General features: G+C 31.8%; 3 protein-coding genes across 5 annotated transcripts; 1 reads left to right on the plus strand and 2 right to left on the minus strand.

Moving 5' to 3' along the window:
- The first annotated feature begins 1,107 nt into the window (after positions 1-1,107).
- LOC113861011 (probable polygalacturonase) lies at positions 1,108-7,534 on the plus strand. Its single transcript, XM_027493603.1, has 6 exons — positions 1,108-1,206; positions 5,224-5,538; positions 5,925-6,045; positions 6,144-6,318; positions 6,402-6,472; positions 6,712-7,534. Exons 1-6 carry the CDS (start codon positions 1,108-1,110, stop codon positions 7,410-7,412), a joined length of 1,482 nt encoding a protein of 493 aa, XP_027349404.1. The 3' UTR covers positions 7,413-7,534.
- A 2,423-nt stretch (positions 7,535-9,957) lies between these two features.
- LOC113863712 (chaperone protein DnaJ-like) lies at positions 9,958-10,899 on the minus strand. 2 transcript variants are annotated; one of them, XM_027497388.1, is made up of 5 exons: positions 10,817-10,899; positions 10,608-10,695; positions 10,437-10,510; positions 10,292-10,348; positions 9,958-10,182 (listed from the first exon to the last, which is right to left on the minus strand). In XM_027497388.1, the coding sequence occupies exons 1-5, from the start codon at positions 10,823-10,825 to the stop codon at positions 10,045-10,047; spliced, it is 366 nt and encodes a 121-aa protein (XP_027353189.1). In that variant the 5' UTR covers positions 10,826-10,899; the 3' UTR covers positions 9,958-10,044. The 2 variants fall into 2 exon arrangements, with proteins under 2 accessions (XP_027353189.1, XP_027353188.1); XM_027497387.1 differs by having other exon boundaries at positions 10,608-10,704; positions 10,817-10,897.
- Positions 10,900-11,623: 724 nt separating this feature from the next.
- Positions 11,624-17,502, minus strand: LOC113861365 (kinesin-like protein KIN-14I). 2 transcript variants are annotated; one of them, XM_027494144.1, is made up of 20 exons: positions 17,459-17,502; positions 17,070-17,288; positions 16,662-16,828; positions 16,419-16,562; positions 16,019-16,255; positions 15,847-15,918; positions 15,601-15,669; positions 15,363-15,437; positions 15,144-15,275; positions 14,975-15,056; positions 14,773-14,868; positions 14,497-14,670; positions 14,313-14,419; positions 14,039-14,217; positions 13,734-13,895; positions 13,394-13,647; positions 13,132-13,295; positions 12,878-13,063; positions 12,033-12,520; positions 11,624-11,905 (listed from the first exon to the last, which is right to left on the minus strand). In XM_027494144.1, exons 2-20 carry the CDS (start codon positions 17,185-17,187, stop codon positions 11,779-11,781), a joined length of 3,033 nt encoding a protein of 1,010 aa, XP_027349945.1. In that variant the 5' UTR covers positions 17,188-17,288; positions 17,459-17,502; the 3' UTR covers positions 11,624-11,778. The 2 variants fall into 2 exon arrangements, with proteins under 2 accessions (XP_027349945.1, XP_027349944.1); XM_027494143.1 differs by lacking the exon at positions 17,459-17,502 and having other exon boundaries at positions 17,070-17,412.
- Between the last annotated feature and the right edge of the window lie 6,731 nt (positions 17,503-24,233).

A 24,233-nucleotide genomic window follows, 5' to 3' on the forward strand; every position in this document is an offset into this window, starting at 1 on the left:
GTTTTAATTTGATTCTTTAATTTTATTGTATATCATCAAATTTATCTTTTTACTATGACGATGTAAATTCCCTGTTAGTTTGCCAGTATTTGAGCTTTCTTATCGAAATCTTGATTCTTCCATTAGAAACTGAAAAACTTGGAATCCTCCATCATCTTCTTTCTCTGCCACCATTATGTAATCATTACTCACAAAAAAATTCCTCTGCATTGTAAACCATGAAGTCAAAGAATCCACCAAACAAAACTTCCTTCTTCTTCCTCTTGAAAAAAAACTCTTGCACCATCATATGTCCACTCATCAAAGAACCCACCATGATAGCACCGAAATAATGGGACCCTATCTCCAGCATTTACCCCTCATTCATCCACTATTTTTCCATGACCCTTTTTCATCCTTTGCCTAACTCGTCGTATTTGTTTTTCAGCACCCTCCATCCTTTGCCATTAGTGTTCATGTTCATTGCACCCACTCCTTCTTCAATCAAACTAGCAGCTTTGGTGGAAGGTTGTTTGTCTCCCCCAACCTTGTTTGAAGACATGTTAAATGCATACTCCTCAGCCATTGTCATAGTCTTATTCATTATTTATTAAATGGCAAAGTTTCTCAATGCAAAAAAATCCATCCCAACCCTACACCGTGTTCCCTTCCATCCTTTTGAAACCTTTGATATAGAATTTGATAATGATTGTTAGAATCCACGATATTCGAAAGTGAAGGAGAAGTTGAGAGATTTTATGAGAAAGAAGGTTTTCAGTTTTCACCATAATTATCATGTCACAATAAAAAAAAATATTTATTAATTTTTTCAACTTATACCCTTACAACAGTTGCAGGATTCTTACATTTTTCATTTGGGCTAAACCCACAAGTTAATCACCGATTAAGCATTCACCAAAATATCACCTATTCAATATATTTAGGTGATATTTTGTTGCTAGAAAAAATTGCACATATATATGGAGCAGTTTGGTTAATATTTAACAGAAATTGTGTCTTGCTAAATAATCAAATATATCCCGGTTATTTATCTATCATGATATATGGGTGTGTCCTTAATTTAGTACTAGAAAAACAGCTGAATTGGAGCGTGGAGCAATCGAGTACATGTATGCATTGTGCAAAGAACCCTCGGATTCTATTTCTTTCTCTGCTGAAGCTGAAGGATGGGACCCTGACATTGCTGCAAAGTCTTCACCAAAAGAAGTAGTCTCTGCCCATAACAAAATTGTCACCTTTTTAAAGAGAATATAGGAGCGCACGACGTCAGTGTCAGTGTTACGCGTTACTGCATGTGTTATTAGTTGTTCAAATGGCAGAAATTCAATCTCTAGGATCCCTGTGTATCTTAATTCCCCTTCTCTGACAGAAAAAATAAAAAGACAAAAATGCACATTATCTAATATCTTGGCGACAACAAGACATAGCCAATGCATTGTATTGCCAAATCTATAATGGCGCACATGTGTGTAAGTAAGTGCAGTTGGCTAGGGTATGCACATTTTTAATTACTTTTTAAGTTAAGAGAACAATAAATTGTCAGCAGTGGACTGAAGATCTGGAAAAGTAGGGAGATAACTTACACTGCAATATATATGTTGACTATTTTGGTTTTTTTTTCAATTAAAAATTAAAGTATCACTTTAGCATTCAATGTTGATTTATAAATTATAATATCACTTTTTACTATATAAACTATTGAGATGAAACTTTAATGTTAAAGTTATATATAAAAAATTAATATCACTTAAAATTTGTGAAAAAAACAGTAGTTTCACTGATAATAAAGCCTTGATTCAATTTTGAATTTAGTCCTCAAACTATTGTCACATGATTCAGTGTTGTTGTACATTTTACTTTGTTTAATATTTTTTGAGTGATTTTATTAATTTTTTTTTCAAAAAATAGATATACTCTTGCTGATCTCATGGCCGAATTACATTTAGTCATTGAACCTATTATACTGCCCCTTCCATGTGCACCGATCTGAACCGAATTCAATTTAATAAAATGTGTTGCAAGTTGCAAGCTACCCTTCTCAGCCGTGCAATATATGTAGCCATACTCACTTTTCGTGATTATCTGCTATCAACCTCCACACAATTATCACGTTGAGTTTGTCTTTTGGTTTACATTGATAAAATATTTGTTTGATCATTAGTAGAGAAAAAAATAAAATTTAAATCACGTACAATAAATATGTGGGTAAATTATAGCTTATTCTTGTGTAATTTTATACTTTATTTATTTATTTATTTATTTTTTTTTTATATTTTTATATTACTACTTTTTTAGAGTTATATTAATATGAATCTTAAGATTGAGTTTAACTATATAAAAATAAAAAAGTTTAAAAATAAAACGTTTATTATATTATATTTATAAAAATATAATATTTTTTTAACAATACTTACTATTATTCGTAACTTAAAATAGTCTTAAGAACTCAAATTAACATATTCTATCTCTTTATACTTATTTTTTCATGTCACTTAGCATCTATGCAGTACTACTTTGTCGTATTATTTTATCTTCGACAAATAAGTTTATTAAAAAAATATGTAGAGCAATAAATTGAAAAACATAAAATTGTAAGTGAGTGAAGTGTAATTTAGTCTACATATATTATATTTAATATCTCTTGAAAACAACTCGATTAATAAAATTATGAATATTCTTTAACTTTATTCAGTTGTTTACTCCTGCATGTGAGGCTTAATATGAATCTTCTATTGATAAAAAAGAAAGAAAGAATATGAAATAAAAAGTATGTAACTTCATCTTCATTCTTATCTTTTATCCTCTTCCCTTCAACCACGCACGCATATGTAATTTCAAAATTCTTGAGATAATTCTTATTAGTATGTAATAATATATAAATTCAAGTGTTCTATTATAAAGTTTCATCTTTAAAAAATAATATTTTTAAATTTGAGCCGATTATTGAAGCAGGAAAAAAATTTGAACCAAATATTCATTTGTCTAAATATGCTCGAAAATATAGTATATTAAATGATAGATTATAATTAAACATTTTTAAAAGTTACACCTATTTTAAAAGTTGAAAATCATGAATCTCAACCATATAATTTTTTAATCAATGATTAAATTCATTGTGTGTACCATCTTTCATAAATTTTATGGGCATTAAAGTGGAAAACATTTGTTTTCCAAAAGGAAAACTATATCTTAAGAATCTGTTTGTTTTTGAATTTTTCTACATAATAATTGCTTTTAAAAAAATTTAGTGTGTTTGTTAAAGTTTTTTTTTTAATTAAACTTGAAAACATAAATTTAGTTTTAAAATTTGTTTCAGTAATTTTTAAAAAATTATATACTTAACTTTGAAATAAAAATAGGTTTTTTTTTTATATAACTGCAATAAAAGAAAATTAACATTTGATTATTACAAAACTTCTAAAACATTATTTTTTACATATTTATAAAATAAATTTTTTAGAAAAACTTAAACTAAAACGAGCAACTTTCGTTTGAGAGAGCAACAAAAGCTCGCAGGGACCCGGCCAACTTGTTTATCTTATGATAAGAAAGGTCAAAATAATTACAAAATTTTCAACCTGCATTTAAAAGTACAAGTTAAAAAATATTAAATATATTTTATTAAATACTTTAAATTATTATAAAAATATATTAATTTTTTTTATAATTTTAAGATAATAAAATTTCCATTTTTTGTAAAAATATTTTTTTCTAAGTTTATAAAAATATTTTTAACTTCTTAACATATATCCTTTTAGATATATCTAAAAAAAGTAAAATAATTATTGCAACTGATTGTATTTGAGGCAAGTGTGAAATCGGATTTGTTTTCGTGTTGATAATTTTATTCCTCAAATAGTTAGTACATTTAACAATTTGTTTTGAATGAGGTGCACATTATTAAATAAAGAGTAGATAATATATATCTTTTTACTCACATAATAAAAATTAAATACGAAATAAAATAACGATACCATTCTGATAATAAATTCTGGGTAGAAATCTACGACAGGTAAGTTGCTCACAGTGCACGTGAGTGAAGTGCAAATTACGTAGTTAATTAGTTTCCTTAATTAAACAAATCAAGGATGGTACGATATTATTCTCTTAGAATCCTCTAAGCAGAGTTACATTGACCCTCTGCAATTGCCATCTGTGTCGGCAATCCCGTGGCCTGAATTTGATATAATTCCATGGTACATCAAATCGAAATGTCGATGAGAATTAAGATTCTTTACAATATTATTTATTATTAATTTTATACTATTTTCCTTGTTGGATGCGTATAAATTTGTTAATGTACAAGGTTATAGAAAAGCAGAGCTGGCATTCCCTTTTTAGCTGTCTCTTTCTCTTACCACCCTTCTTTTTTTTCATTTTTCTTTTTCTTGTTTCTAGTACTTCCCTACCATTATATACGATTTCACACGGTTCTCTCTTTCTCTTGTTCTGTTTTTTATGTTCTTCCTTCAACCTCTTGTAAGTCCATGCAACTCTTCCTGCACTGGATTCAGAAGTTTCTTGTTCCATTGCAGTTTCGACTTGTTGCTTCTCAAAGACACATGAAGGGGCTACTAAGTACGTTGTCTTGTTATACCAGAAGAAATTTTCAAGTAAAGTTTGTTCTTTTATTGTTGTTTTATGCTGGGTTAGTTTGTTTTTAATCTCATGTAGCCTGCAAAATCTTTTGTTTGACTCACTTCAACACCTACAATAGGTCTTGATGTTTGTTCCAGTGTTTGGCTTTTACAGTACACTTCCAACTTTATATCATATTGTTATAATGTCTATATAGTAATCATAAATTACGTCGATATCTTGTTAACATCATCTTCTTAATAAAAATTCTGTGGAGACAATTTGAGTGATTAGATATTGGTGACTACGCTAAGGTAGGTTGGTTGAGATATTGTTTTCTTGTCTTTGTAGTTAAATGGTATAGTATGGTACTATGATTTATTAGTCTTGGCCTTTTCATAATATTGTCTAACTGGAAAGTGGAATTTCACTATTAAACCGTTCGCTTGATTGATTTACATGTTCAGTTTGCTTTTTATTCGTCTAGCAATACTGGTATATTATGTTTTAAAAAATTGCATCCAACTGAATAGGCTGTAATTAACTTATAGCGTTTCAGAAGCACTTTCGTATTGTTTCTCCGTCTCAACAGTTATGAAGTTAGAATTGCACTTTAATGCATCTCTTTTTCTATCTTCTTTTTAGGTGGCGGTGCTTTTACTTGTAGCATTAAGCGCTGCTCTGGAAAGCAATGGAGAAGAAAACGGTGGCCCATGTAAACAGAAAGCATTGGATGCTAGGCCTCACAGTGTGTCGATCTTGGAGTTTGGAGCTGTTGGAGATGGGATAACGCTGAACACAGTTGCGTTTCAAAATGCAATATTTTATCTCAAGTCATTTGCGGACAAAGGTGGTGCTCAGCTATATGTTCCATCTGGTAGATGGCTTACTGCAAGTTTTAACCTCACCAGCCACCTCACTCTGTTCCTTGAGAGAGGCGCAACCATCATTGCATCCCAGGTTAAAATCTTCAGCTTGAATTAATGCTCGCTTACCTATTAACTTCTCCATTCCATAATAATAAAAACTCAAATGCATACCAAAAAGATTTGTTTCTGGTATTCTACATCAAAACTAAGTTTAGAAGGAAGTTCAATTAAGGTGAGAAATTCAATTAGTCAGCATATTTAGCAGTGTATTCTATTTTCAAGCAAATATTATTTGTCTCTTCCTTCTTAATAATAAAGAGAACAATATATGTAAAATAGTGGAATCAAATCTTGAATTCCATTTTTGTTTTCTAAACCCTGCCTAGCCATGTTAGTTGTTAAGGATATATTAATGAACAATATTTTGTCAAAGTACTAATTCTGCTTACTCTTGAAAAATTTTATATATCATACCAGGATTATGCTCATTGGGACTTAGTGGATTCCCTCCCTTCTTATGGTAGAGGAATTGATGTTCCAGGTGGGAGATATCGCAGTTTGATCTATGGACAGAATTTAAGTGATGTGGTGATTACAGGTTCTTCCATTACCATCTTGTCTTTTAAATTTTTCTTTCATAGGATAGGTAATATAGTTTTGCCTTACTTAAATTTATGTATTTAATAAATGCACCAGGTGATAATGGAACTATAGATGGGCAAGGCTCTATCTGGTGGGAGCTCTTCAGTTCTCATTCCTTAAATTACAGTCGACCAAATCTTGTAGAATTTGTTGATTCTGTTGATGTCATAATTTCCAATTTGACATTTTTAAACTCTCCTGCTTGGGACATCCATCCGGTATATTGCAGGTACCAGTAGAACATATTGATGCTAATTGATTGATTCCTGAAAGGAATCTGTTTTTTAAATCTTTCTTCTTTTGACAATGCAGTAACATTAAAATTCAGAACATAACTATTCGTACACCAGCTGAATCCCCTTATACAAGCGGTATAGTTCCAGGTAAATTAATAACTCACTTACCTCATTGGGACACAGCACACAAGCTACGCACCTTTGAATCACGAACAGTTTAGTTAGCTAAAACTTTTGTTTTGCAAGCCATAAGAGTTTACTGTTATTTGGTTTCTTCAATTCTTAAAGGTGTTTCTCATTATTCTGATATTTTCAACATGCAATTTAGTTCTATAAACTTGTAATCTTCTTGGGCATTGTGATTCATTAGTCTTTGAAACTTTCAGATTCTTCACAGCATGTTTGCATTGACAACAGCAACATTAGCACTGGTCATGATGCAATTGTGCTGAAGAGTGGTTGGGATCAGTACGGTATTGCCTATGGAAAACCAACCTCGAGTGTCCATATCAGTAATGTTCACCTACAATCATCATCAGGTGCTGGCTTGGCATTTGGGAGTGAGATGTCTGGTGGAATATCTGATATTATTGCTGAGAAGTTTCATGTACTTAACTCACCTATTGGCATTGAACTGAAGACAACTAGGGGTAGAGGTGGCTATATGAAAGACATCTTCATTTCTGATGCAGAATTGGACAATATTTACTTGGGTATCAGCATGACAGGATCCTCCGGTCTCCATCCAGATGACAAGTATGACACAAGTGCACTTCCATTTGTTGGTAGCATTACTTTTAAGAATGTGATTGGTGCAAATATTAATGTTGCCGGGAATTTTTCAGGAATAGATGAATCACCATTCACAACAATCTGTCTTTCAAACGTGACTTTTTCTGTCAGTTCTGAGCCACCCCCTTCATGGTTTTGTTCTAATGTATTGGGTTTCTCTGAGGAGGTTTTTCCTGAGCCTTGTCCTGATCTCCAAAGCTCGTATTCCAAGCTTTCTTTTTCTTGCTTTTCCTCCTTATATATACACTTCAGTAATGTCTCAGGCTTTTTATATCATCATCCCCAAGAATTATAGTCACTCGTTTCATTCACTCTATACATGATATACAAAATTCGATCTCCATCCAGAGCGTCATCAAAATTTTCCAATAAAAGAAGATTCTTGATGCAAATATTTTCCTTCTCTCCATCATTTCAATCGACCTTCCATTGTGGGTGTCAAGTCCATATAGTATATTTATGTACAGCCTCAATTTCTTCATACATGTAAGAAAATTTTTGTTGGTGGTGTACAGCCCAAGACGCTTTTTGCTTTGGATGTGGAGTGCTGCCTTGATTTCTTGTCAATGAATTGACACTGGGGTACAGTGTATTGGTTTTGATAAAGCTGACAGTATTCTCTTTACTTCTCAATATATGATTGTTTATGTTGACTTGCTTGATATAGCAGAAGCAAGCATTGTGATGAAATTTTGTTAGCTTTGAATTCTATGATGTTTTCTTGTCATGGCATGCATAGCCAATCTTAAACTAATTGGTTTAAAATTTGAGGACAGGAATATTAGTAGCTATCTTTTGGTGAGCAAGGTTGAAAAGTTCTTGTCCAAATGTTAGCTTAGTGTGGTCTTGATTCTTGTGCTTTTCCCAGTTGCTAGACAACTATTCTTAACTAGATTAGTCTGGTGTATTGCGAGTGGCCACCAATTCCATCAATGGTTGTTCATTGTCCCACTCCACCTGGAGCTGGGGAACCCCAAGCTGCTACTTACATCACTTCAACTTTCTTACGTACCATCTAATGGAACCACCACTAAGCAGCAATTGGCATGCAAAACATGGTGATCATCGTCATCAAATCTACAAGCGATTCGTTACTTTCCTCATTTACATTAACAAATGTATAGTACTATGATTCTTTTGAAAAGATCTTGTAACTGTAAGGATTTTCTAGGATAAAAAGAGATCCTTATATGCTATGAGTCGAGCAATAACTAATCCCTTGTTACTTTAAACAATTATTAATGTTGATTGCGTTAGTATACAAATAAGCTCTTTTAGAAAAACACAACGGGGCGTTGTTATATAAAGAGACCAACTAATTAATGTATAGTCTATGTATGTGATTTGCTAATGATTCATTCTTAAAAATCTCAACGATGTTGTAAACCCTGCTACTCCTAAGAAAGGTTGATTGAAGCTGACAAAGCCTAAGGCCCCCACAGATTCAAGCCTGCAAACATCAAGCCAATTGATATGATGAATTGTCCTTTCATTTTCACAAGATGCCCATATAAAGTCCCTACAAGATTCATCAGTCTTAATCATGAACACGTATCAGAAGCGTCCAAAACTAGGAAAGGTGCTGATTGATATAATCCACGCGCCATGGAAAGATGATATTTATGAAGTTAAGGCGGTTGTGGCATTAGCTATATGATTAGTTAAATTTAGCACATTTCTCATTCTATTAATTTCAAATTCGCTTATTCTCTCAATTTCTACCTGTCTTTTGGATTCTTCTAGAGTTTCTCAACAAAGAAGAAGCTTTCCATGCATTAAGTCTGCCCCAAACTTACCGGTAACCAAAATAGTTTAAATATAACGAAGGATCAATTTATTTTACAATTGATTGATAGTTTATGGAAAAGCGTCACGTTTGTAAGAAATTAATAACAAGCTCATGTCTATATTTTGAAAATATAATATAGTATGGTAAAAAATATAACTAATTACAACAAACATTTTTATATAAATATAAGTCATATGATAATTTATATAATTTTACTTAAATATATAAATTTTCATAATTATAATCAATTTATTCAATTTAAAGATGAATTTCAATAATAATAAATTTATTAATTTATACTTTAATAACTTAAATATATTTTTCGTTCTTATATCTTAGTAAATTTTTGTTTTTAATCCTTGTTACTAATGTGACCCACTAAAAGCTTATCAAATATTAATTTTTGGTTGACTAAGATAAGTAAAATATAGAAAATAATAAGTTGCTAAAATATAAAATTAAAACAAAAAGTATTTAAAAAACAAAAATAAAAATTCATTAAAATATCGAGGCTAAATAAATATTTAAATTTACTTTAATTAAAAAAAAAAAAACATCCTACTTATTTTATATTACTAAATAACAGGTCATACGATTGCCATTAATAGCCAGCCTCATTTATTTGCTTGCATTAAACTCTAATAGTTGTAAATTTGTCTTCCAGCGGTTACCATATTCATCAAGAAACCGATATTGATATCATAATTGAGCAATGCTTTATAACACGAAATGATCCTTTAAAATGCGACACGAATCTACGTGTTTATAGATTATTGGATAAATATTAAAACAATAATTTTTTTTTTAACAAAATCAACGATAGTCAATTAATAATTTGTTTTCGTATTACACGAGTTCGTGCACTTTTTCCATCATAATTTGATCAGAAAAGAAAAATAAAATTGGTATTATTTATCACACGTTTACGGTTCCGTCCACTTTTAATTTTGTTTTTATTTTTCCAAAGAAGTGGTCTATATAGACACCCCATATATATTCGACGAAATTATGAGATATTGACAATTGGTGTGCGCATGAACGGTGAGAAATTTAACAACGGGAATAATTGTCAATTATGTATAGTGAAGATTGATAAAAGATCATCATCAAAATAATCAATTGAATTGTAACACGGGAATCATAAGATTCGTGTCTTTTTCCGAGAACATTGAGAAGAACCCCAGCTTAACCCAGACTCGTTATTCATCCCTTCATTATCTGCCATCATCATATCAATTAGCAATCCCTGAAGATCCTCCATCATGCCTTTCTCATCCTATAATAATCAATATCCAAAATATATTCATAATTTATAACCGTTATATCCGAAAATGAAATCAACAAGGCAAAACTCTTTTCATGAGTTTATTATTGATATGCAGTACCTTGGGTCTCACTTTCTGCATCATTAAAATCATTTCTTGCATAAAATCAACAAATTCCTACAATTCACAATTCCAAAATTCAGAGACCCAATCTTATGTCATAGTTAATAAATAATTAATACACCAAAACATCAGAGAAACTCACCCCATCGTCGTCCTCTCCAATGAGACCAAAGAAGCCAGCGTCGTATATCCTTCTCTTCCCTTTATTGGACAAAACTACATTTACAAAGTAAAGCAGAGAAAATCAATCCCAACCTCATCATAAACAAATTATATTACACTTACATTAGCTTAATTTGTTCACGTAAAGCACCTGAATAAGCCTCTTGAACGCGTTGAAACCGCTTTTTAGCTTCTAATGCAAGCTTCGGTTCCTTGATCCACCTATCAGGATGCCACTTCTTTGTAATCCAAGAGGAGCAAACACATATTGAAAACTTCAGAACTCAGCTAAATAATAATAATGATAGTAAATTATATTATAGTATATTTTGTTTGAGTCCAAGGAATACGTGGGAATACCAGAGCCATCTTACGATAGGCACATCGGATTTCGTCGTCGGTGGAATGTTTGGCAATCCCAAGAACCGAATAATAACAAACAGCATTTTGGGCGAAAACTGTAATATTTGGGCGAAAAATAGAATTTTGGGCCACAATATTTAAAAATACTAGTACTTTGACCAGTCCCTCTCCTCTTGTCAGTCTGAAAGCCATAAAAAACAGCATTTCATAAACGGATTTAAAACAAAGCTGAAACTACATTAAATTTTTACTGTTTTATTTTCTATATATAATTTCCAGGAAAATAATTTAACAATAGAATACAACAAATCATTCCATTATATTTTTTCTTCGTATGCCAAAGACTGGCCTACTTTGAACATAGTGATAAGGTCAAATAGGAAAGTCGTTCTTTTAATAAAACGTGTCAATTAACGTAGTCGATAAAGTTGATTTTAATTATCTGTAATCGAATTCAACCTTCACCACATCTTTCTCTAGAATGTGAAAAGTTTAAAATTAAGCATCTGCTTTTATTCTATTAAAACTTTTCTTCTTAGGACTTTAGTTCATTATAAAGAAAAGGTATGCATTTTATTTATTTTTCCATGATCCAAAAGAGAGAATAGCATCAATTGATTTAGTGCTACAGAGAAAAATGAGATTTATTAAATAACAAAAAACGCTTAACGAAAGAAATGGAGGGGATTTATTGGAGGAAAGAAAATTTATTTGTGCAAATGAAAAATGATTGCAGTGTTAGGTGTTTCAAATTTTTACATCCCCTAAAATCTAGAGTAAAATAAAAGAATGTCATGATACAAAGCAAGCAACAGGCATTATTGCTCCATTATCTGTGTGATTACAAATTACAAAAATTACAAACCGAAAATAGAAAATTATAACAAACGTTCTCTCTCCTCAATCTAAAAAATTGAAAAAAATAAAAAAATCACTCTTTTTCGTTTTCAATTACACATTTACTTTCTACTCCCAGTTTTACGTTTCACGTCAACGGGAGCTGGATGCCTTCCTGTTCGATTTGAGACACCATTTGATTGTTTCAATGAAGGTGAAGGACCAAGAGAAGAATGAACACCATTCTTGCTGGAAAATTAACGATAAAATTATTAACATCCAATAGAAAGTAGATAAAAAAAATGATATAGACTTTAGTAGAGCATGTATACTATATAAAAGAAACATTTTACTAGAATAACATTCTTTTCATTACCTCAACTCTGGACTTTTTGCTGCCTTTGTGATGGATTTGATAGCCTTTGATCCAATTCCATTGGTGACGCTGGTGAGTTTGGAATGATTAAACTGCCAAAGTAAGTCAGGTTCCGAGGAATCACTGGTTGCAGCATCAAGCTCATCCATGTCATCTGATCCAGCAATGTTAAAGTGGTTGCTTCCCATGAACACATTATAGGATTGTTCTGAGTACATTTTGGAAGAATCTTGGAGGTATTTCTGATAAAATGTCTCAGATAAGTTCCCATTGCTTGCTTGCCAACAGCCCAAGAGATTCTCGGTTTTGTTTACGTCTTGTCTGTTTACCATGACCTTATCAACCCATTCTCCAGAACCAGTTTCTTTGTCATCCTCTCCATAGTTTTGTCCAAGACTATTCACTGGGGGCCATGGTGGTGAATTTGTTGATATCTCATCAAAATCAAAGCTCTCAGTTTTGTGCCTCAATGTGGTATTACTCTGAAGCTGCAACATGTGTAGTTCAAATTCCATGTGTGTTTCAACATGGAATTGTAATAAGTTAATAACCAAACAAAATTTGCATGGCTTGGCACACAACTTTTGATGGTTAAACGTGTTTGTTCCTAACCAAAGTTAGGAGTTGAGTACACAAGACTGTATTTTGAGGATCCCATTGAATTAGCAGTAACCATGTGTTTGCTCAACATCATAACAACGCTTCAGATCAAAATTTTCTAAATAAATTCTCAATACACAAAATTTAAGGGTATTTCTGTTTTAGTATACACCAAATCACTTTAAAAAATTAAAATTCTTTATCAACATAAGAAAACCATGAGGAAATGAAGTATAAATACATACCGCTATGTTGCCAACATCAACCATTGGTCGCCTGCATCCAAGCTGATCACCAGTGTCTGCATCACGCTGGTTTATATGATAAGGTGATAGCTCACTAGCCCTAGTCCTGTATTTTCCGGAGCTGCTGGATAAAGAATGTTCTGATTCTCCTTCCTTTCTTGTTAGAGCTGCCTTAAGGCTAGCAATCTGAAACACAATTCAATAGTTAGATATAATTGAAAAGATAAACAAATTACTAAGATTTAACTATCAACCTGTTCTTTGAGCTCTTTAACATCTGCACCATCTTTGTTTACTCGAGCAGCACCAAGTTCAACTGTAGCAACTCTTTCAGCAAACTTTAAGGTACTAATTGTTTCTCCAATAGCATCACTCTCTGGACTTATGTGAACAAACATCAATGTCTTAGCCTGTCCTCCTGAAACAAACCCAACAAACATTATCAGAATTCAAAAGAATTGTACAACTCAATGAGAGAAAATAATATAGCTGGCAAACCAAGTTCTTAAACCTTACCAAGTGAATCTTGGAGTAACTGTGTGAGTTTACTATTTCTATAAGGAACATGAGAGTTTTTCTGAGCAAGGGAAGCAATGACATCTCCCAAAGCTGAAAGCGATTTGTTAATATGCTGTGCTTCTTTTAGTCTATCACCTGTGGCCTCAGATTTATCTACCCTCTCACTTCCTGCCAAGTCAACCAAATGCATGCATCCACGAAGAATGGTTCCAGATGCCAAATCTCTTCCTTGAACATGAACAGTCAAGCAACTGCCAAATTGATATATGGTTAACTGTGTCCAAGAAATATCATCACATAAACAACATTGGATAAAAGGAAAATGAATATGACATACCTATGAGATCTACTACTGCGGTCATTAAGGGCTGTTGCTCCAACTGCACGGTTCCTTTGGCCAAGGTTCATTAGTTCAATAACATCACAAGTTGATGATACAGGAACTAGGCTTGCATCTGGCACACTGAGCCCTTTGTGAGAACTACTACGAATTTCTAATGTATCAATGTGTTAAGGCAAGCATCATGATTAAATCTTGTTTTCATTTATCAGTGCTATGTATGTTCTATAACTTTTGAGGTTATATAAGACCTAAAATATAGTCTTCTCCAAACGAGAATAAAATAACTGGCAAAAGGATATCTTTTGTTTGTTCCATCAGTGACCAATAGATCCCTGACTTGCTCATTATAAATTTCAATCATTTGAACAGAAACGTCATAGTGGAAAATGTCTTTTCTTTGGTCAGCTATAAGAAACAAGTCGCTTAGAGCCCTGTAATTTACACCTTGGCTTTTCTCTGTGATCTCTTTTGGTCCACTCTGCATATAAAAAACATAAATCAGCAAAATTTCATTTAAAATTTCAAGGATTTTTAACTTTTCCTTTTAAAGAGAATAATTCAAATGTATCCTACCATAGTGTAAGTTTTTCCTGATCCTGTTTGGCCATATGCAAATATGCAAACATTATAACCATCAAGAACAGATCTAATGAGTGGCTGCATATCTAAGAAGACCTCAGCTGCAACACGAGAGAAATTTTTAATCACACTAAAAAATATAAATCCTGGAGATAATTGAAACCAAAAACAAACCAACCTTGTGTTGCAGATGGTCCAAAGACTTTGTTGAAATTAAAGGATCTGTGTCCCTTCCCATTTTTTGAAGGAATACTAACTGTGATAGTGCCATCTTCTATATTTTCCACTGTGCTCAAATGGTTTGACTGTCCAGAAAAGAAGGGTCTTACTCGACAGTACACCCTAATACTTCCTGTTCAAGCAAATTTACCCACCTTAATTCAATTTTGGGATTAAAAAATATATAAAGGCATAAAGGCCTGAACTAAAAGCAACAACCAGATATATTTATTACCCTTAAGATCCTGGACTTGATTGTATAATTTGCGATTTTCTTCAAGAACTCTATGATATCCGGAAGCAGCATGAGCTAAGCCATGAATGTGCACACCTACAAAGAAAAATTAAAAATGTTACATAAGATGCGGCATCTCATCCCCCACAATGAACAGGAGAAGAATAGAGTGAAAAATTAAAATGAATTAACCACAAATTACCAAGATTGGAAAACTCCTCATGAAATTTCACTTGCATGAACTGCATACCAGCTTTTGTGCTGTGAAGAGTATGCTTTAGTTCCTACAATAACATAAGGGAAGGAATTTAACTAACGTGGTAAAAAGTTGCAAAGATGAAACATGGTAAACATTATCTCAGGTTCTCTACTTGAATTTCTCTTTGCTGCTGGTCAAAGAGCATTTGCTTCTTCATAAGTTGGCTTTGTGATTCCTCATCAGCAACTCGATTTTTATGAATGTAATCCTCTTTCTTTGTTACCATATAAATCTTATGCTCCACCTAATCACAAATTAGATGACTATAAGAATTCCTGCATTTTCAAGTATCATCAATGTCCTGAAATATATTAAACACGAGACATGTTACCTTTCTATCTGCAATAGAAATCTTTGATACAGACCCGTTGCTTTGAGAAACAGGATCACCCGAAGTTATTTTTGTCTGGGAAGTTACATGGTAAAGGGAAAAAAAAAATAAGAACAGCTTATGACCAAAATCAACTTAAGTAAGGACAAGTATTCTCTAGGAATGAGGTAAATAGCTCATAATATGACCGGCCAAAATTAATGACATTACTACGACTAGAAGGTGAAAACTTTCATACCTGTTCACCTTGGCTAGCAATTCGATGCTCAAACTCCTCTACAACTTTGTTCAAAACAGATTCAACCAACTGTTCCAATGTAGAAGAAGAAAAATATTTACTTAAGAACAACTAGTACTATCATTATAGTAGTCTTTCATGACAATGTTATAATTTTCAAAAGTTATCATAGTAGAGGCAAAGAATCTCAAGTTATAATCTATAAGGCCTTATTTGATTAATAAAGTTGTGATGATATTCCCATACCGTTGGAACTTCCTCTGGCTTCTTATCTGATAGAATTGCACGAACAAGCATACTCAAAGAATGTGAACCAGACTGCAAGTATAGTAGAAATATAAAATTTCATTAGTTATTCTTTCTGTTCAACTATACAAATCCAGAGCAGGTATAAATGCCAAAAACCAAGCTTACCTACCATTTTATTACATTCAACGTCAGAATTAAGAGCAGTTAGAGATTTTTCATTAGCCGATGAAGTCCTTGACAAGGAATTAGTAAATGGCTCCGAATTTTTTCTCACAAACGACTTTGCAGCGATAGTAGGTTTGAGATTTCCACCAAATTTCCACGCACCATTTGCCCCAGTCATTTTCCATTCACTATAGGATTTCAGAGCCAAGACGCAATTCACAATCCTAGATGATTTTCCTCCCTAAAATTTCGGAGCCAAGTACAATACATTATTAAACTTCCAGACTCCGCAAATTTGAAGTGTCAACAGATTTTCTGGTGTTATTAACAATTGAATCCACCATGATACAAATTCATTAATTAAATAAAAAGTATAATATGTATATAATGCTTTATTTACATACTTGTTCCAGATCAGATGCCTCAAAGGTAGGAAGTCCAATTTCTTGGACAGCCACAAGGAAATTCCTCACGTTTTCGAAATACTGATATGCAGTTAATGGTGCTCCATCAGGGATCAATGCAGAATCAACAGGACTCTCAACCACCTTAAAAGAAGAACACATTGTAAACAACAGCAACAACAACAACAATAATAATAATAACAAAAAACTGAGTAAATTACATTACACTATGATCTAGCCCACCTTGGGTACTGCTCCGGATTGAACTTTGTTAATAACATTACACAGAATAATCCCACTTCTCAAACCAAGCCTAAACTCTTCCTCAGAGGGCTCAGCTGGTAAATCTTTAGCTGCAACTACACCAACCATTTTTCTCAACCACCCTGCAGCTTCATATCTTCTCGATGCTGCATGGTAAAAAATTTTCTAGTTCAGGATGCTGATGCAAAATCCAGACAGCTTTTCTTTGAGAACGAATTGAAACTCATCAAATTTCAGTAAAAGCAACCACCATAGACAAAAAGAGATGATCAATAGAAACTTTCAGTTTCACATAAAAAGATGAATGTTCACATATTAGTATTATTATTATCTGCAATTCAAAAACTGAATTTTGATGGAAACCCAGAAAAAATAATGGGAAAATACCAGCTTCTTCGGCTTTCCTAGATTCCAAATCAAGATCCTTGAGTGGAGGACCGTGCTGTTGAAGCACATCCTCCACCACCGATGCAACAGAAAAGAACAATGCCGCCTCTGCCGCCATAACAGGAGCACCAGAAAGTGACCAAACCAATATTCCTCACCAGAGACCAAGCTCATCGACATTGCACAATCTGATCCATCAGATGAAGGAGGACGAGAAAGCTGAATTTGCAGAGAGAAAAACAAAGAATCTGAGATGAGGAAGACAGAAAATAACAAGATTTTAAAAGCGTGCTATGGTTTTATATGAGATATTACGGGGGATGATGGTATTGAGTGTTGTTGAGATTTCTTTCCTTGTTAGTTGTACGCACACACACATTCTTCATTACCTTTATCTAGCTTTTCTCTTTTTCTCCCTACAACAAATACAAAGTGGTACTCGTACAACAGCACTACAGGTAGTTCATTAGTTCTCTTTCAGTATCAAAACTCACTTTATACTCACCACTCTTTTCTCTTTCCCCCACCTCAACTCCGAACCTAGTCCCACACCTCCCTCTTCCATTCACTAAAATTAAGATTTATGTTTTCCCTTGGGTTTGTCTCCCAAGCCTCACTTCCTTTCAAGGAGCGTGCGCTTCACCCCACTTCTTCTTTTTCTTCTCCTCACCAACCAAGGAAAAAAAACATCTGTTGAATGTGGATTGGTGATTTATGTTGGATACTAGTATGCCTTAAAAAGGGATATTATGGTTGGATTTTAGGATCGTATGCAAATAGAATGGGTTGGATCTTCTAGGCTCAGGCTTGTTTTAGTAACTTTGTACTAGGTCAGTGAAGAAGTAATTTCAAAGCAAAAATATCGTATCTTAATACGAATTTTAATGTAACTCAATATAAAAAATTAGTGTAAAGTACTTAAATAATGCTCTAAAAATATTTATTAATAAGATTTTTAAAAAATGTTAATTTCAGATTATTTTTTACTTGTTTGCACTACGAGTATCGTCCACTAGAGTTAACTATGTTTTAATCAACTAAAATTTTAATGAATGAAAAAAATTCTTTATCTGAATATTTAATTCTAAAAATAATTCAATTTTTATATTATAAGTTAAGTTGAAATAATTTTATAAGTTAATTAACGTGCCCAGTAATTTTAAATTTTAAAACTTAATTTAAATTCTTATTATATTTTTATAATTTTAATATAACATATATACTCTTTAGTAAAAAAAAGAAATGGCTTTTCAATATTAAAAGTTAATGTTACAAAACTTTAACAATAATTTCTCAAAAGGAAATCGAATGATTTATATTTTCGGCTACAAGCGCATGCAATGATTTATCTGAAGCAATCTTTAATGATGTTGTTTAACCAATTAAAGGAATAATCAATTTTAGTTACACTAAAATATCAATAATTTAGATGATGCTTTGATTTTGGTAATTGTCAAGTGGCTAGGCCAACCATTAGCCCGTTAATGATTCTGCTTTTATTTTAGGTCATTATTATTAGTGCTCCGTTTTTACTGTTCCATTAAGACTCATGAACCTGTGTCCTCATTTCCCCCCACCAACTTAGTCACACCAAGACTTGCCATATTATTTTTTTTTCTATTTAATTCCAAGTTTTCAGCCTTAAGAAAAAAGAGAGGAAAATATTTTTGAACATCAATATGAGATAATAAAAAATTATTTCTTTTAATTTTGAGATATATTGTTAAGATATATATGTATAAAAGAAGGTAAAAATAGTTGAAAATATATATATAGATATGTTACATACAGTATTCATTTTCTAATATTAAAGTAATAAAATTGAGGAAAAAAATGTATTACGTACAATTGTTTAGGGGATGATCATGTCTTGATATATTGGTTGTCGACGTAACCTTTTACTAATAAAAAAATTGAAGTGTATAATTTAAGAGTTATGACATGATCACTGTTTCTTAATATATATCACAATCGCTTAGATGATCATTTGCTTATTCTATTCTATGTAATGTGCTACCGTGTGAGAAATAAAGTAAAACAAAATAGAATAATCGAGAAAAAGAAAAATGAAGTGCCGCCGGTTCCTAACTTAACGGAACAAAAACCCTCTTTTGGGGTCAAAAAAGAGAGGTTGGGGTGGTTGGATTTGTCTGCTTCGTCAAGAATCGTAAAAACGCCATATTTACTAAAGAGCGTGTTCGACAAAAATAATTCATAGATTGGTTAAAAGTTTAAAATAATCTTTTTTAATTGAAAATTGAATTATATTAAATAAGTTCATTTATTGAATTAAAAAGTATTTTGACAATATTTGAAAACATCCCTATAAAGAGAGAGAGAGAAATGCATTGAAAAAAAAAGGATTATATGATTGAAAAAACTCACTCATAACACATTTTAACTTAACTGATTGAGTTGACTCGAGAGGATAATTAAGCATGATTTGTCTAGTGTTAAGAATAAGATGATGATGATTTTGTATGGATTAGATGGTGGTGTTGTTAATTAATCTAAAGAACAAATGAACTATAAGCACAAGGCCACGTAGCAACAACAGTGGGTTGAGGAAGTTGAGAAGGTTTATGGTAATGAAATAATCCATAATGTAGCAGTAACTTGAAAACGAATGGGGCATGCAACCACACTATTTGGTAAACGTTCTCTTTCAGTTAGTGCAATGGTTGTTGGAAAACAGTTCTCCCCAGCCTTCAAATGATAATGATGAAATTAAAACCAAGATAGTGAAAACGCAGTGCAACAACTCAGCATCAATTGTTTGTGCCCATCTCATTAAGCCAATTATGTTTCCGCTCAGTTTTAAGTTTCCAGGAAATAACTTTAAGATTAAATTACATATTTTAATTTTACTCACTCTTTTATTACATTTCAATATATGTCGTTCAAACGTCGTTAATCATAAAATGGATAAAAACATAACAAAATATTTATACAATAATTAAAATATAATATTTTAAATATATAGATTCATTTATAAATGTCTGAATATATGAATTAAATGTATATTTTAACTAATTATAATTTTAAAAAATATATGACGTCAAATTTAGTTGAGAAAAAAATTTGTATTATAACTAAATCTTATATATTGTATTATGAATGTAGTATTTATATTTCAAAGAGCTAACAACTAGGATACAACTAGATATATCTAAAACTTTTTTATAATTTGACCAGATAAATAACCGTACCAATCTAATTTTTTACACGTGTCAGTTAAAGTGAAAATTAAAAATTTTAAACATAAATAAATAAGGAGCTAGTGAAATTTCAAAAAATAAAATAAACAAATTAATGATGAAAAATAAAAACAAAAAACGAAAAAAAGTAAACATTATGAAGATTAAAAAAAATGAATACATAACGATATATTTTTAAGATGTTAATAAATATATTATAGAATATATATAAATATCATTAATCACATTGGAGACAAAAATTCTAGATAAGGTTAACGCATCATTTTAATGTAAAAAAAAAGCATAAAAAACATGTATAATTATTATTTTAGGGTGAAAAAAATTTGCATAATTTGTAGCATTTGTGATTTATAGGAAGCAAATAAATTAATAACTATATACATGATTTTTTAAAATTAATAATTTTATGATTAAAAGACAGTCAGTATATTTCAATTGAAATATTATTAAATTTAAAATAAAAGCTGTTAAGTGCATTAAAGGGCGAGGGCATAGTTGTAAATTGGGCAAAGAAAGAGTCAAGAGCATCCCCTTAACGTTCAAAAAATTCAAATTGGTCGTTCGGAACCAAATCGATTAGGTTCGGGAAGGCCCACGAGAGCGTTTCAAAAGGGACCCACTTTACCGACAGTCATAGGTCATTGATGGAGAGAAAGACAAGATCGGACGGCCTTCTAACTGGAGTGAGCCTTGATATTTTTCCACGTGGCGAACTTTCAACCGGCAACGTGCTACTGCGTCAACCAGCGAGTGACCCGCTCAATCGGACCCTTAATACAACCATTTGGCACCTAAGCGCGTGGCGTATGCATTAGCCATGCAGTATAATAATTACTAACCACAAATGTTACATAAATGTTTTAGAAATTTATGATAAAATTATCATAAAAAATAATTTTCAATATTTAAAAGTAAAAACTTACTGAAATTTCGACAAGATTTCTCAAACTTTACAAATGTGGGATTAGGATTTGAAGAATATATAATACTTAAATTTGATGTTGAAAATGGTGCATTCTGAAAAATAAAATAATCTAATTAATTTTCCTTGTCAAGATTCTGAGTAAAATACGAGCATTTAAGTGTTTTAAGTAGAAGAAATTTAATAAAGAGACTAAATTTGTATAATTTAAAAAATAAATATACTTAATTAACTAAACAAAATTAAGATAGCAAGTATTGCAAATATTTCAACTAAAGAGATAAAAATATAACTAAACTGATTAGGGAAGAACTCGTTAACCTTAATGACTATGCTTCAGATGATTGCTACTCATTTTTTTCTTGGGGTGGTGGGGGCAGATCTGTTAAAATTCAAAGCGGAAATACATAATATCTTACGCATATGGGGCCTGTTTAGAATTGTTGCATTATGATCACTCCTAAAGGTAATTGATTTTGGATTATAATTAATCTGAAACACTAATAAATCTAAGAAAACTTGTAGTTACAGTTATTATTGAAAGGGTAAAGTTATGTGCTATTGCTTTTTCTTTATGACTTTCACATGTTAAGTGAGCCCAGTGCTGCCCACAATATATATGATTATATTCGTGAATTCTCTTTGTGAGAGGTTCACATCACATTCTGCTGCAAAAATGTGCTATTTCATGCTGTCAACTCTGAAGTTGGCCAGCCACATCATACATCGGAAGCACATGCACTTTCATTTTTTACAAAGCAATGCTCAATATTCGAATATAATGTACGCCGACCTGTGTTAATCTTTTGCTTTGTTCGGATATTTTTACCTTAAATAAAAACAAGAATGAGATGTTTGAAATCGTATTCTTCTATCTAAAATTGTTGCTAATTCACGACTGTGACTATGATTTTGATGTTTGTTTAAAATTAAAATGATAGAAAGAAGACAAACGTGTCAACATTATTACAATCCGGTTGGTATTTTGTTTAGTTTTTTAAAATAAAGAGAAACTCTCTCAATTTCAATGTCACGACAAACTAACAATGCCAACGAGAAATCATAATAAAACTATAACATTTCCTTTTAATAGAAGAGTCTGAATTCGAATTCAAATTCAAATTACGATATCATCACCAATGAAAGGCTAAGTAAACGAGTTTGCTCAAGATGTGCATAATCCTCTATAATTTTTATGTAATGTACTTGCATCTTAATGAGTCATTATAAGCAACATTATCCACAACCCCAAAATATAAGAAGATTGTCACTTACTGTATTCATCATAGTTGTGACCTTCCGAAGGACAACTTCGGGTTTCGTAAAAAAGGATACCACAAGATAAAAGGATCAACATAGCCCCTTTTCCTGACAAAGTTAAGCCATTCATCAAAGCGATCATAGTTACAAGCATATATAACCCATAAAGAAAATAGTGAAAAAGTTAATGATAGATGGATATATAATAAAAAGACGAATATATAGGGTATTTTATATTTTTAATTAAAATTCAGTTATATTTAAATAAAATGGAAACATTTAATGTTATTATAAATTATCGAAATAAAATTTAATTTAATTAAAAATAATATTAAAAGTACTTGAGAAACTGTGTTTAAATTTTGTTTATAATAATAGATTAAGGAATTTTAATATGATATTATTTTAAACACATTTCTTGTAAAAATTATTAAAAAATGTGTTACTATCATTTTACTCCTAATAATTTTATAAGGAAAAGGGAAGCCAAACCATTACTTTAATTTTTTGTGTGGGCGGTGTAAGGTGTTGATGCGTTACCAAAATGTGCCGGTAGAGTGGGTGGGTTTAAACTCACAAGGGAAAAAAGGGTTGATTGTAGAATTAATTAATGGTCAAAATTGAAATAGAAAAATGGTCCAAAAAAGAAAGTTGCACTTTCTCACCCTCGAATAATTAAAAGATGGAAAGGAATAGGTCTTTGGGACCGACCAAACTACTGTGAAGGTTAAGGTGAAACTCACACTGTTCTCATCCATACCCGCCCATGTTTTCTTGTAATCTCCAATGTACTTGTGATCACATATTGTTTCTCATTTCACGACAGTAGTAACGCCACTCACAGTCAACTAGTACACTCTTTGTCTTCATCTATCTCAACCCGTCTTACTGTTAATAATAAGAAATCTTGTTGATAGGTAAAATTATACAAGTTTAAATTAAAGCAATACATAGTCATTTTTCTTTTGGATGTGACATAATAAAAGTGAACAAACGAATCCAATCCCACGTGTCATGCCTAGCCGTCCAAGGATGTCTTCAACTTTGGATGCCAAGGAGTGGCGCTAATGCTTAGACTTTAATCTTCATTGTAATTAAGTTAGTAACCCGCTTTATATTCACCAATGAGTTCATCATTGCCTCAATTAGCATAAGTTAATTGGCATCCTCATGAATTTTTCTAATTTAGTTCAGGGGAAATTTTCAAAAGTTTTTTTTTTATGGCATGAAAGAAAGAAATAAAAAGTTTTGTGCGATAACACATGTTCTCCTTTAAACAATATAAGATAGCATGCTTATTGCTTCGCAAGGAATTAGGAATCTGATGGAGACGTGTTCTCTCGCTAGAGATAAACATCCCTGCTAATAGGACGCTTTGTTTGGTATTCAAAGTCTCTCTGATTTTGACAACTCAACTTGCATAAAGCTTCAGCACTACGTATTCTTCTTCATGAGCTCTACACTTTCATTCTTGTGTTTGCATCGAGTGCTCTTACTCGTTTAATATAATTTGAGAGAGCAAAGTAGCCCTCCAAAACGTCTCAGAACTCAATTTAAGCATCGCAAAATAAAGCAAAAATTAAAGAGCCTGATTCTCATTATATTTTCCATCTCTATTTTTTCCAATGAGATTTTAAAATTGATTATAGTAACCTGAGAATTTGTATCCTAAAAGACTATGGATTCGTCTGATAACTGCTTCTTTTTTTTAAAAAAAGATTTTTGTTTTTGAAAATGTATTCTTTTTTAAATGCATATATACAA

Source organism: Abrus precatorius, unplaced genomic scaffold (genome assembly GCF_003935025.1).
Source record: "Abrus precatorius isolate BTA unplaced genomic scaffold, Abrus_2018 Scaffold3, whole genome shotgun sequence".
Lineage (NCBI taxonomy): Eukaryota > Viridiplantae > Streptophyta > Magnoliopsida > Fabales > Fabaceae > Abrus > Abrus precatorius.

Bases quoted from the DNA above. Each gene is read 5' to 3' on its own strand.
- LOC113861365 (XM_027494144.1), bottom strand. From the start codon at position 17,187: ATGGCGGCAGAGGCGGCATTGTTCTTTTCTGTTGCATCGGTGGTGGAG. The intron at 16,563-16,661 runs GTGGGCTAGATC...TCTTCTTTTAAG, and splicing joins AATCCGGAGCAGTACCCAAG to GTGGTTGAGAGTCCTGTTGA. The intron at 15,438-15,600 runs GTATGAAAGTTT...GTAACTTCCCAG, and splicing joins TTGCTAGCCAAGGTGAACAG to ACAAAAATAACTTCGGGTGA.
- LOC113861011 (XM_027493603.1), top strand. From the start codon at position 1,108: ATGTATGCATTGTGCAAAGAACCCTCGGATTCTATTTCTTTCTCTGCT. The intron at 1,207-5,223 runs GTAGTCTCTGCC...TCTTCTTTTTAG, and splicing joins CAAAGTCTTCACCAAAAGAA to GTGGCGGTGCTTTTACTTGT. The intron at 6,319-6,401 runs GTACCAGTAGAA...TTGACAATGCAG, and splicing joins ATCCATCCGGTATATTGCAG to TAACATTAAAATTCAGAACA.
- LOC113863712 (XM_027497387.1), bottom strand. The intron at 10,511-10,607 runs GTGCTTTACGTG...TTGTAAATGTAG, and splicing joins CGTTCAAGAGGCTTATTCAG to TTTTGTCCAATAAAGGGAAG. The intron at 10,349-10,436 runs GTGAGTTTCTCT...TGTGAATTGTAG, and splicing joins TTGGAGAGGACGACGATGGG to GAATTTGTTGATTTTATGCA.